Below are 14,512 nucleotides of genomic sequence, written 5' to 3'. Positions count from 1 at the left end.
TATTAATTATTATTATTTAAAAAAATAATGAAACATCAGCAAAGATAGTAATAAATTAATAAATAAATTAATTAAGTAATCAGGTTATTAGGTAATTAAGTATATAATTATGTAAAAAATTAATTAATTAATTATGTAATTAAGTAAGAAAGTAGCGACAATAGCGATAATTAAAAATAGCTGCTGATACTAAAATTTCTACTGGATTTAAAATATAGTAGTAATAATAATAATAATAATAATAATAATAATAATAATAATAATAATAATAATAATAATGACGATGATAATAATAATAATAGTCATAATAATATTCTTCATAACGATATATATAGCAGTGAAATTAATGAAAAGAAAATAAAGTAATAATTAGAATCCAAAAATATAACGATAATAACTTTAATAATGATGAAACCAATAATAATAATAATAATAATTAATAATAATGATAATAACAATAATAATAATGGAAATGATAATAATAATAATAGTAATTATTATTAATATAGCAGTGACTACGTCACTTATGACGTAACCATTGGATCTCCACATATCTTAAATAATGCGGTAGATGATAAATAAAAGCGGTGGACAGTATTGAAAATGAAAAGTTACGATCCAGCAAAAATAAAAATAATCATAATAAAGAAATAAATAATAATTATTATTATTATTATTATCTGCAACATTAAGTATAAGCAAAGTTAAAATTACTAAACCTACAAAAACATATAATATAATAGAGCATATATATATATATATATATATATATATATATATATATATATATATATATATATACGGATGATGACGATGATGATAATGCAATAACGTTGAAGCGTTTGTTCGACAGTATTTCATTGAAAAATTTAATCATAATAAGTAATAATAATAATAATAATAAATAATAATAATAATTAATAATAATAAAAAATACATTTTGAAAAATTAATTGTATCGATCCAACATAAGTTACCAGAGTAAGCAATATATCATTAGTTTGACATCAAGCAAACATCACACATTACATTACATACGTTACATTAAAATATAACATTACATTACATTAGGCAAATTACATTAAAAGATAATGTTACACACATACATACAGTCAATACGTTAAAATGTCATAGAAAATGTAATGATGTAATTTTACATTGCATAACATACCGGAAAGTAAAAACATGCGGTGGATTGGGTAATGTGGTGTACACAAAACACATAAATACACACACATACAAAAGTGTACGTATGAATTGGAGTGTCAGTTGGTATGTATGTTAGTGTATGTTGGGCATTTTTTTTGAAAGTTATTAGCGATGAAACAAGTTTCATTAAAATGATGAATAAGTCAAATGAATTGAATTGCCTAGATATTAAATAAACATCCTGAAAACTATAATTTTTTTCAACGTTGGTGACTGATTGGACACAAAACTGTTAGTTCAGTTAACAATTGAAAGAATCCCTTTGGAAGATTTGAAAATAAGAAAATACGTCAAGAATTATTCGTAGACTGTGATCGTATCTCCAACCAACCAACAAATCAACTAACTCGCCAATCAACTAACTTAACAATCAACCAACTAACTGACCAATCCACTAACCAGCCAACCGACTAATCAGGCAGAACCAAGCATACATTAAAATGTCATATACTTATAAGGGGGCAAGGAGGGAGAATTGCTAGAATAGAGAAAAACTCAATTGTGATCTTTCGAATTTTATTATTATTATTATCGATAACAAATAATTAAAATAGTAATAAATATATACAAATATAAAATAATAATAACAAGAATAATAATAATATTAACAACAACAAAAACAGAAAAATTAATCATGAAATAACATCCTATAAACACATAAATGAAAAAACTCGCGTGTTAACAACTATGTAGAGCACTTATTCCTTATCAAAATTTTTAATTAAAAAACACAATAATAATAATTATTATTATTACTTATTATTATTATCGTTATTATTTCAAATGATGACCAAAAAAACTACAGCTGTATAAACAAACAAATATTTAGCAAGCTGAAGTGGCGATTGAAGTATTTGGCGTTTTAATATGAAAAATGCATACACCTCACTACTCGTCGATTAACGAATGATTTGTCGCACCTATGCCTACACAAAACGCAGGCAAGTTGTGCTGAGTGTTTTTGTTGTGTGTTTTCTTACGTTTTGTTATGTTTTAATGTAATGTAATTGTTGTGTAATATAAAAGCTTCTGAAATTATGTACATTGTATTCATTCAAACAGTTAATAGCTAACTACCCAGAATGGCGTTAGTTAGCTAGCTACATTATTAATTTTAACGAAGTAATCTACCAACCGAAGACACACGTGAATAACCAATCAATCAATTAACTAAAATCAATCAATTAATTGACCATTCAATTAACCAATCAATCAACCAATCAATCAATTAATCGGTCAATCTATCGACTAAACGAAACAGTCAACCCAAACAAACTAAAGACTAACTTGTTAAACATAAAGTGGGCAATTAATAAGAAAAACAAGTTAAATAAATTACTAAAAAATGCGTCTCTATTTCTCTCTCTCTCTCTCTTTCTATATACATATACATATATATATATATTTTATATTTCCATATATGTATTTGTGTGTGTGTCTTCGTTTATTTATCTATAATACAATACAAGAAATATGTATTCCATGTTTATGTAAATACGTACTTTTTACACATTCTCATATACACGTACGATGAAAATAATAATTAAAACATAACATAATAATGTCAAATAATGTAAACTGTTTTATTTTAATAATAATAAGATAATAATAATAATAATAGGCTGCAGCTTGATATTAGAATATTAAATAGAAATGAATATTGGATAATATTACTTATTAGACGATAATTAAAAGTAATTAATTAAATTTAATTGATTAAAATTAAGTAATTGAATGGTTCATTCGTTCATTAAATTGTGTTCATCATCGTCATTATCATTATCATCATCATCACCATTATCGAAACGACCTAACTGTGAAACATATATGTATATATATATATATATATATACATATATGTTTATATATATATATATACATATATGTTTATATATATATACATATATATATATATATATATATATATATATATATATATATATATATATATATAATGAACTGTTAATCAACACATACATTGTAAATTATTTTTGTTAAATGCCTAACCTTATTAATAGTCATTATTATTTATAATAATAATAATTATTATTACAATTTCTATTATCATCGTCATCATCACCATCCATCATCATCGTCATCATCATAGCACTATACAATACAATTTATAAATATGTATATATGACTAATTGCATTATCATTCCAATTATCAACCTATCATGGAATTGATGTTAATTTTCATCATCATTACCATTATTATTATTATTAATTAATTAATATTTATTATTTTTATTATTATTATAATTATTATAACATTAATGTAACTGTTGTACGAATGAGACAAGTTGTTTGATCGTTCATATTTATTAACTGTTCTCCTCTTCTGGGGCTTGCAACCATCTGAATAAAAAGAAATTATTATTATTTATTTATTTATTATTATTTATAATTATTTATTATTATTAATCTGGTCATTTCTATTACTATTAGTATCCGTTTATTTTTTCACAGTATCAGAGATATTAACAAACAACTAGCAGACATCACATCAAAAGAAAATGAAAAGTTAATAGACCGAATTCTTTTTGTATCAGAGCCAGGTTAATGCAACATCAATGGCAGGCACCTTAACCACTATACCACAACGCAACATAGTGAAATTGTAAAAATATATAAAGACGGTACTCGAAGAAAGGCCTGAGTGAAGTGATAGCGACTCCCCTGCCTGTCTGCTCCTGCGGATCTGTGCTTGATCTCCACTCTATGAAGGCATCTTCTGATATCAAATCCAGATCGTACAGTGCTTGGAAGTATGCGTTGATCAGATCTACATTGCAATGAATAATCGGTTGTCTGTGTGTACATTTGTGTGTCGGGAAGATGATAGTAAAAATATAAAAACACATAACAATTCCGTTGTTTGAGTAAAGGAGTGTCGATGCAAGGAAGATATACAAAATAAGATATAGATAAGATACATATAAAGATAGATATAGGTAACATATAGATAAGATACATATATAGACAGATATTGGTGAGATATAGATAAAATATATAAATATGTATATACATATAAGATATAGATAAAATACACCTAGGTCGCAATTTCTATTTTGAATAAAACGAAAAATGCATATGAAACAGGAGATCAAACTTGGTGGATGTTCAAGAGAGCAGACGAAGGCCTGCACGGCGTAGAGAGCCTGTAGCTCGCTGTTGTCTTTCGACCTATCCTCCTTATTAATGTCGATGTATCTTCTCAGCAGGTAGGCTTGTTCCTTGAAGTTCTCCACGCGTATGTTGTACTCCTTGCCTGAAACTTCGTAGTTTTATATCAACATATCATCTTTATTTTATTTAAAAGTATATATATATGTGTGTGTGTTTATTTCTGTTTTTGAAAAGTCATCATATATAAGGACGTTATAATAACATTTTATTTCATTTAGATATGGGCATATGTTCTTCGCGCCCATTATTTCTTTATGTTATGTTATACTATCTACGGTATTATCATTATATCATGATGGTGAATTTGAATATCCTTGATTGGAGCACACCAAATAGGCACAACACAAAAAAATTAGATAAGAATAAGTGAAAGCAGTGACAAATGTCAATTACCATCGTTTTATATAAATTATGTAAAAAGTAAAATTTCTGAAAACTTCCAAACCATGAAGAGAATATATGCAGATGGCGTTGGTCAGCGATCGAATGAAGAGAGGAGTGTACTGGTTCGGTTCTATGTGTTTCTGTGAGTGTATTCGTGTTTTTATATATGTATGTGTGGTTCAGTGTAGGTGCATCGTTAAACATACATTTAAATTAAATTACTTTAAACATACACTTTCAAATGTGAACACAATAAACGAATAAGCAAAGAAATATTTTCAAAGATTGCTAAAAAACGTAAAGTTTAATGATTCATCGAAGGCTTTAAAAAAGTCGCTACATCAAGTCAATCGATTGATTTTGACTGAAAATGATGAATTGCGCGAATGCATTGTGCTGACATGGATAGGAAAGCGTGAAGAGCAGTTTTGGATCTATCATATTTCACTATTTCGCGGGTTGTTTACCACAATCATAAATCGACTTCGCTTGCGTTCTCAATCATGGTCACTTCAAATACTACCCTCATGTAACGACTGAGCTAACGGTATCAATTACTTTTTCTAATAACGAACTCGCACATTTACACAGACGTTCACAGTGACTTAAAACAAAATTTAAATGAAAGCTGTCGGATAGTACATAAAATATGAGAAGTATGTGTTTAAATGCTTCACCACCAGTCATCAACTGACTTTGATCCATGAGAAGAAGACGCTATGTGCGGAGTTCCTCCTCATCAGCAAGAGCAACTCACTTGATATCACATCTAACGATTCCAATTTCTAGGTGATTGAATGATGGAGCGATTATTCTCATGGAACGACGTTTAATTCAACAAAATATAAGTTTAATGGTTAATATGCATATGTAGCGTGCTCAAGTACTGGCTTGTCATCATTTTACATTATATTTGAATGTAACAAAAGATTGTCAAAACATCTTGTTAACGGGCACAATGTTTCGATTTTTAACATAGAAGATTACAGTTGCGGGAAATAATTTGGGTGAAAGAAATAAACTAAAAGCACTGAATACATACGCACAAGCCAAAACTTGCCGCTACACTTAAACAACATGAATTGAGGAAACATAGACCAACATTTTGTACGGTGAACTCATAGAGGGGTTGGTCCGTCAACCGACACCAACTCAGTTCACGTTCGTTCCAAGCGGTTATTATCTTATTGTTAGCCTGTAAATTATTACGAAAACCGTTAAATTTATGTAAGCAATTTTAACGTACATACACACTTTATAATGTTATAACACTTTCATTGATTCATACGCTTATTTGTCGCATATCGTCTTAGCTACGATGACTTGGAACCAGAGGATTTGAAGAACTTGCTGAACGTTAAAAACAAAATCAAGACCAGTGTTTGCCGGCCTGCACATATCCCAGACGTACATACACACATCAACAAATACTGAATTCAGACTGTCAGAAATGCAATTTTTGATGAAAATGACAGAATGTCCGCGTTGGTTAGCTTCATGTTTAATTTTTTAATTTTTCTAACGGTAGATCGTAAACGATTGTTAATACGAAAAATTTGACAATAATTTACGATCTAGCGTTAGAAATATTAAACAGGAAGCTACCGCAATTTCATCAATAATTACATATATAAATAAATACATAGTTATACGTTTACATATACAATAGTTTACACGTATATATTACTTTATATATATATATATATATGTGTGTGTGTGTGTGTGAGTGTGTGGACATCTTAAGTACAATTGAAAAGAAAGAAATTTTAAATGATTAACTTGATATTAATTAAACAAGATTGTTGTTTGTTCGTTAAATTGTTATGTCATATTAATATATTTTCCAAATTACGTTTATCCTATTTCTATATATTTGCATGTATTGTTGTCAATCGTTGTTGAGACACTTGTTTGAAATGTAGGCATAATCATTTCAAATGAAGAAAATGAGCAATAGTTTTGTTAGTTAATGAAACAAACTCAGAATTTTTAAAACCCAAAACCTCAAATACGCACATCATTTCGTGAATTCGTGTAAGCCTTATTTTGTGTTGGTGTGATTATTGGTTAGTCAATCAATAGCAAGCAGCATGCACATAAACAAAACGATCGATCCCAAGTCTTTTAAAAATTTTGAGATATTGAATGTTTTAATGGTTTAAAAAAAGCCACGATAAAACGTTTCTACATAATTTGACGCAGCCCACTCATTGAACACAAATGTACGGACAATGTTTTTCAGTGTAATGAATCGTCAAATCAATTTATCTTCACTTTGTCCATTAGTTTAGTAACCAATCATTAATTAAAAATATATAGCTGAACTTTCACTTTTCAAGATGTTTAAAACATTACGATATCTGCTTTTGAAATTAACATGCAACAAGCACTTTTTATTTCTACGTATAAAAACAATTAAGAATTTTACATTGTGAATGAAATTTTTGAGTATATATATATATATATATATAATAAGGCTGTTATAAAGCTGTGGTATAAACGAAATCCTAAACGTTTGATGTGATTTTTTGAATGTCTTTTTGAGTGAATGAACACGAGCTGAACAAGAAGAACAAACAAACAACTACATCCACATCTCTATTTCATAGAAAAAAAAACTCCAACGTGTTATTTTTTCAATTGAAAGTATTATATCAGAGTTTCTATCCAATATATATTCAATATGAATAAATGAACAATGCTAATCAACGTCATCCAGTAAGAATCAAACTGAAACATAGTAGTAATGATAATGGGTTGAGTTAATAATGCAATCAAAAATATTATTATAAATCATTCTAATAATTGTAGTAAATAAAAAAAAATAAGAGACATTTTATAATAAATCGAAGTTGAAATTCCATGATTGATAGCATATAGTTAAGGAAATTGTAACAATTAAAATACAAACATAAAACGTGCTAGCATTAATTAATCTTGAAATAACGGTCTATTCATTTTCACGAAATCAATTTTTTAAATAAATAATAACAGGTTACACTAGAGCACAGCAATTAGAATTTGAGCATTATAACATATATTATGTATAAAAAACAGTTTGCAATAACGTGTGATAAATAAGACAGTACGTAAGAACAAATTAACCTAAGAGATGAAAGTTTTGAAAACAGCAAAGACAAAGAAAATTAGATATATAGGGTTCAAGTGCTAATGACAACACTTAAAATATTCCTGAGGCGTATAAAATAAAGACCAACCTCATCACTAAATCACAACCTAAGTTCTCAACGCATCAATATACAATACAGCACAGTAATTTCAAATCAATCCCAGCAAGCCCATTCACACTCGTAAACACCCTCACACACACACGCACACTCACACACACACACACACACACACACTCACACTTCCTCTCTCTCCCTATAAATCTGTAGGTTCTATTACGTATATGCATCCTTTCAGAACATTTAACAGGTATTATCATTTACATATTCAAAAATTCGAACGAAAGATTTATTTATCCAAGATCCAGGTTTGCCAGCAAATTAGGTGATTGAAATTTATAGGAATAAATAAATAAATTAACTAATTAAATACACGTACATATTCAGAAGAATGATTGTTGTGGAATGATTATATGATATTGTTGAAACATCTGGTAGTAGTTGAGTAAATAAAGGACAACTTCCGCATGAGTATGCAGGGTGTATAATTACTAATTAATTACTTACCGTTCAACCCACTACATCATTTTAATACTAACACGTTATTTCTTATTTGCTATCACTAATGCTCTTATCATTATCTTAATACCATTATAATCATTAGAGTAACAACACTCAGCAATATATCACCCATATACACAGGCATTAACAAATATAGCACCTTCTATCAGTCGCGAAACAAAGAGAACTGTTACGTCATCACTAATCACCACAGGTGATCACTAATCACCACAGGTGATCACTAATCATCGCACGTGACTACTCATAATCTCACGTGATCAAATGCACTAATGCCCCACCTGCTTTTTGGTGACTTTGGAGATTGATTCTGCCATGAGAGGGCCTGCCCTGTTGTGCATTTTCAACTTCAGCTCAACAACTTCGGCTACGTGAGGTAGCAAGTCGTATGACTGAAGAAGCATGGAGGAGATGAGGTCCGAGTAGCAGGTCCAGATACGAGGTATATCAATCTCAAGGTCAGGGGCGTCTGAAAGGGCTTGTTCAAGGCTGCAAAGGATAACAATTTTTTAGAATGATTGCTAATTGATGATTTTAGAATGATTGATGATTATAGTTAATAAGCTAAAATTTAAATGTGTTTGATTTTTTATGAAAGAAATTAATTAAACTAAAAATAACCAGCTAAGAACCAACCAATTAAAAATAAGAAACCAACCCATTTTTGATGGAGCTGAATTGTAGTACAGAACTCGTGTTCAAATGTCCTAACAACTCTCCCGTCAGATTGCACTCTTCGGTTGATTTCTCGAGGGCGTGGGTGATAATTGTATATACAAAAGTTGCACTCGACCTTGAGTCCAGACGCATGTCCTGCACGCTTAATAATGCCTCCTGTCAATGCAAATCAAGAGAGCATCTCAATATAACTAGAGACTATATTTTTTTGAAATTTATAAAAAATTACGTTATATATTTAATTTTTTCCACATTTTTATATTGAAACTTTTGAAACGTGTTAGTTATTTCCTTCACACTGAGAGTCAAACATTTTTTTGCAGATCTCTACTTAAAGACAACAATACCACAGCCAGCAGCAACAGATCAATAAAACTGCTTCATCATAAAGTTAAAACTAGGACTCTTCAAGCTATCAAACGAAAATGCACACCATCAGGAATAACAGAACAGCCAGCAAACACTCTTGCAAAACTATGAACAAACAAAAAGAGCCAACAGACTACAGACTTTTTTGTCTTTAATGTAGAGGTACTCATCCAGAATTCCTTTTGATTTCTGGTTGAATATCTCATCAGTGAGGTGATTGGTTGCTTCTTTTACTGGAGGTGGTGGTGCTGGTGGCATGGATGGAGCAGCTAGCGAGGACAAAGAGGGCGACGATGATGGCTGTGGTTTATTTACAAGTGCTGAATGTTGGTGATATGGGTGAAAATTGAGGACTGGTGATGCCCGATTCATTTGTTCCCTACTGAGGCTAGACTCTCGACTGGCATCTCTTGATAGGCTGTTGGCGGGTGATGGTCGGTTGTCGTATCTGGATTTACTGGATATCATGAAACAAATGTAAGGAATTAATTTGACTTGAATGAATAGAAACTTTGTTACTCTTAAATGAACTGCGATAAATTGAATTGGTTTGAATAGCAAATTAACTTAAATCTGAGCAATGGAGTTGATTTAAAACACACCTTGATGGCAATGTGGAGTAGTGGTCTGGTCTTGGGAATGGATTTTGTGACCGGAAGGTCATTCCAGTTGATTCCCTTCGTCCGGTGGGAGGAGGCCTGCCCAACCTGCTATCATACGAATCACCACCAACTGTGCTTCCTACCAATCTGCAAATAGAGATAAGATTAATGTTTTTGCACTACAATAAAGTACACTTTATTTCACTTGCACATTTGTCAAATTTAGATAATCATTGCAATGGAAAGCATATAATTCTGATGATTGTAATAAAAGAGAATGGCAGGCATTCTGAAATATTTTAAACATCTAACTAAATTATGACAAAACCAAAAAATAAGCCAACCTGTTTGAGGCATTCGTTTTTTCAGATTCCTGAGAAGATTGTCTACTGCCAGATAAGCCAATACCAGTAGCAGCAGCACCAGATGTCCAAGTAGCCACTTTACATGGTCCCAACTTAATTTCGCCCTCATTCTGTCGACTGAACATCAGTTTGGAATGATCGAGCGGCACTTTTTCGTTCAGCACTCTGGCACCGCCTCTGTTGTTGTTGAACGTCGTCCAGCCACCATCCTCAACCATCTGCATCCTACCCGATCCACCAACTCCCTGGTTGAAGGCACGTCCTCTCATCCCATGCATAGCCATTGATGGATCGGTGCCGATCTTTGTCATCATTTGCGTTGGTTGTTGTTGCTGCGATGGCGGCTGGTAGTTGTTGATTAGTAAAGGTGACTGATTGATCATGGCCTGCTTCTGCAATTCTTCCTGTTGTGCTTCCTTGTGGATCTGTGCAATGGTCTTTGGGTTGAATTCATTTCTTCGAGGCACCCAGTTGTTCTATGGTTGCAAAATCATAACCATGCTTGGAGTAAGAATTAAAGTAAAGTAAATAAACGTACAAAATAAGAATGGTAGCATGAAACTGCACTGTAAACAAAAACGTTTGCATTGGTGAAAAAATAACAAATCTTTTTGAGCAACAGTTAGATTTACCAACTTTCCCTAACAAACATCATAAAACAAGTCAGCACAGTTCAAACAGAAGTAGGATGCTGCGGCAAAAAAATACTAACAGATCTGAGCTCAATTATATCTTGTAGCATGAACTTGGTCCTGGGTGACACACCTTTGCTCTTTGACTTCTTAACAATTTCAGAGAAGAAAGCATCGAGATGTTTCTTATTCCTATCAGAATCAAGGTCTTTTCCAATGGTCCTGAGAAGCCAGCAAAGACACTCAATGCTGTCCTCGTCTGTGGCTTTGATCAGTTTGGTCAGGCATTCAAACATTATCTTTTCCGTCAGCATCTTCATCTTGAATAATTCGCCTATGAACCTGCCGTTGTTTGACGTGTTATGAGATGCCATTAGATCTGAGATTATACTCACAAATTAGATCGAATGTTAATGCATAGGCTTGAGCGTATCATGAGTGTTAAATGTGAGATTGCAAATGTTACAAAAAAATTATACAATACAACAACGTAACAACATCACCAACATGATCAAACATTGTCAGACCTTATATTTCCCAGAGACCTTCTCCTTGCTTTTGTCACCATTTCTTCCTTCTCCAAGATCAACTGCTTCCTCTTATCATCCTTCATTTGTAATTCAAGTGAAATAATATATGCAATAATAGTGATCGTGTTATCTATTTTAGCACAGCTGCAATTTTCATATTAATCAAATTATATTCATCTCAAATTGCTCATGCTAACTCATGGATACACGCAAATACTAATGTGGAGCATATTTAGTTAATTGATGATACATTTGTATTTATAAGTTGGACAATAACAAAAATGCCATGTCTAAATATAAGACAGAGAAGCCAATTATATACATCATCAGAAAAGCAACAAAAATAACAACAGCAACAACAAATAAACCTGCTGGCACTCTTCAATCTCTTTCTGCCTCTTCTCCAGTTCAATCTCATCTGACCGATCCTTCTCAAACTCCGTCTGGCATCTGTTGAGCAGAAGTCTTCTGAAAGATAAAGCATCGTGTGGATTGTCCTTGCATGGCACTTTCAACTGCATGTATTGTATGTGCATATAAGAATATGCACATTGACCTTTGAACCAATAACAATAAAATTGATGGTATGAAGAACTGTATACAAACCGTTGATATATTGCATGCCATCTTGGCGTAGGCTTCACAAAAATTCGGCTCAGATATGGCCTTAGTTGTTAATGAGAATTATTAGATTAAGTTAATTGATAGATTATTTAATTAGGAAAAAAATTGCTAATATTGAATAACAATTTAAACATACAAAATAAACAATGGAGAATAAAAAACAAGACGATAAATAAAAAGGCAGGCAACCTTTTCAAAGACAATTTTAATGCATCCAGATAGTTTATCCTCTGTATTGATCTCCAGTTCGTGTATTTGTTTCAGGAGAGCCTCAAAATTTTGAGGGGTCAGTTTGTTCAGTATGCTCCTCACTTTCTTATACAGATTCTGATTTGATCAATTAATTACAAATAACAGTTAACAACTGTAAAATTTATTAGGAATAAATTCTAAGATAAAATTTAAGAACAATATTAAATTTATCAATAAACCATATAATCCATACAAAATTCAATAATTTATCGATAGCATGACAACAACAGGCCATCACTACCATAATTATAAACACATGCCACATCTAACCATCCATTCCATGCAACTGACCTCAGTGACAGCATTCTCATTGTATTCATCGCCAGATGCCTTCATGGAAGGTTTCCAGGCCTGTTCAGTAGTGTGCAGTTGTACGTCACTGGACAGTTGCACGTTGATGATGCGCTGTTGCGAGCCCTGCTGGTAGTCTCGTTTCTGACTCGACCTATTCAACCAAGATCACATCATCACCACATCATTTGCGGTTACATTTCAATAGTAACAAAGTTGTACTAAGGAAGTAATAGTTGGAGAAGTTGCACAATTTTAGAAGTAGTATTTTAGAGTATGAATCATTAAAATATTTTGAATGATCAATACGAGATGAAATGAAATCTACAACAGAATTTTAAATCAAACAAAATAATAAAGAAATAAAAGTGCGCACCCACCTATTGGCGGGTCTGTTCGGTTGTGATCCTGACTTTCCAAAGATGGTTTGGTTATAGTCAGGAACGAACATCCCCATCTGCGGCATTCCCCTGATGCCTCCCATCAACATCAAGAGGGATGATGAGGAACCGGAGATGTTACCAAGTGAAGAATCCCTCTGGTAAATTGTGAATGTGAATTGTAAATTGTGAAATGAAAATAAATTAAAATGCCAAGAAAACCTAAGGTTATTGAGGCGGTTTCATTGGTTTACAGACATAAAAAGCAGATGTGATTTAACCAATCCCATCAATAAATGGGATGGTGAATGTTAACACTGAGCAAAATTTTGGATACACAATGACAAAAATAGGTAATAGTTTGAGTTTGAAAGTTTGCCAGTAAGAATTTTGCGAATACTATTTCACCAATAAAATATTTCACCAATGGAATTATTTATCTGATAAGGTTTGTCAATGCTAATAATGTATCAAATTTCAAGATGGCCCAGCATAAATTTCAGCATAAAAAAGCTGAAACTTGCTGATGTAGATGTGCATGAAACATTAACAACTGATATCAAATTGCTAATTTGAATGTGCAACTAATTTGATTCTATTCTGTGCTAATTAATAACTGTTGTAAAAGATGCTTACTCTGAGTGGAGATGTCCTGATGATGTCAGTGAGGTCTGGAGAGAGAAGCGGAAGTTTCTTCTGGGACTCAGGATGATCCCTGAGTCCCATAAGAAAGTCCCGACTGTACACTCGCTTGCCTCCTGTGGGGTCATTGCATGTCACTCCATCCTCCGATCCTGTAATACTTGACGTTAGTTGAGACGACGTCGGTGACGTTGTTTCTGTTGATGATGTTGTAGTAGCTTCAGATGTTGTAGTGACAGATGTTGTTTGTGATGGTGAGGAGAGGGATGTTGTCTCACTAAGCTCATTGGGTTCGTTTGATGTTGTAGTTAGATCTTGATCATCTGAGGAAGGTACTGTTACTGAATGTGAAGTTTAGAAAATTTAGAGAGCTGCTCGATTATAAATTTTGTATTTGAAAATTATTTTCAACTAGTTCACTTAATGTATGTAACGTGGTATTTCTAAACAGTTATGAAACAGTATGCAATGTCTTAAAAACAAATGTTCTTAAGACATTGAATATTATAAGATGATTAACACTTGCATTAAGATCTTACACATGATGAGTCAGTCACCCAACAAAATCAATCCTCTGCTCATTCCTATGCGCATATTGTTTCAATATAAGTATTGTTTTCTAACACAGAAAGTTTGTTCATTGAAAACATTTAAAAAAC

The 14,512-nt window shown here is 31.8% G+C and overlaps 2 protein-coding genes across 2 annotated transcripts; both read right to left on the bottom strand.

Moving 5' to 3' along the window:
- Positions 1–3,847: 3,847 nt before the first annotated feature.
- On the bottom strand, positions 3,848–4,450 carry HELRODRAFT_152920 (hypothetical protein; the record flags this gene model as incomplete). The annotated part of the gene is made up of 2 exons (XM_009012911.1): positions 3,848–3,993; positions 4,321–4,450. Coding segments are annotated over 2 exons (276 nt in total), but the record flags the coding sequence as incomplete, so codon positions are not given.
- A 6,462-nt stretch (positions 4,451–10,912) lies between these two features.
- Positions 10,913–12,618, bottom strand: HELRODRAFT_134359 (hypothetical protein; the record flags this gene model as incomplete). Its single annotated transcript, XM_009012910.1, has 6 exons — positions 10,913–10,978; positions 11,215–11,476; positions 11,662–11,741; positions 12,033–12,179; positions 12,271–12,330; positions 12,478–12,618. Coding segments are annotated over 6 exons (756 nt in total), but the record flags the coding sequence as incomplete, so codon positions are not given.
- Positions 12,619–14,512: the final 1,894 nt, after the last annotated feature.

The sequence above is a fragment of the Helobdella robusta genome, assembly GCF_000326865.2.
Source record: "Helobdella robusta unplaced genomic scaffold HELROscaffold_11, whole genome shotgun sequence".
Taxonomy (NCBI): Eukaryota; Metazoa; Annelida; class Clitellata; order Rhynchobdellida; family Glossiphoniidae; genus Helobdella; species Helobdella robusta.
This window is presented reverse-complemented; position numbering and strand designations above follow the sequence as displayed.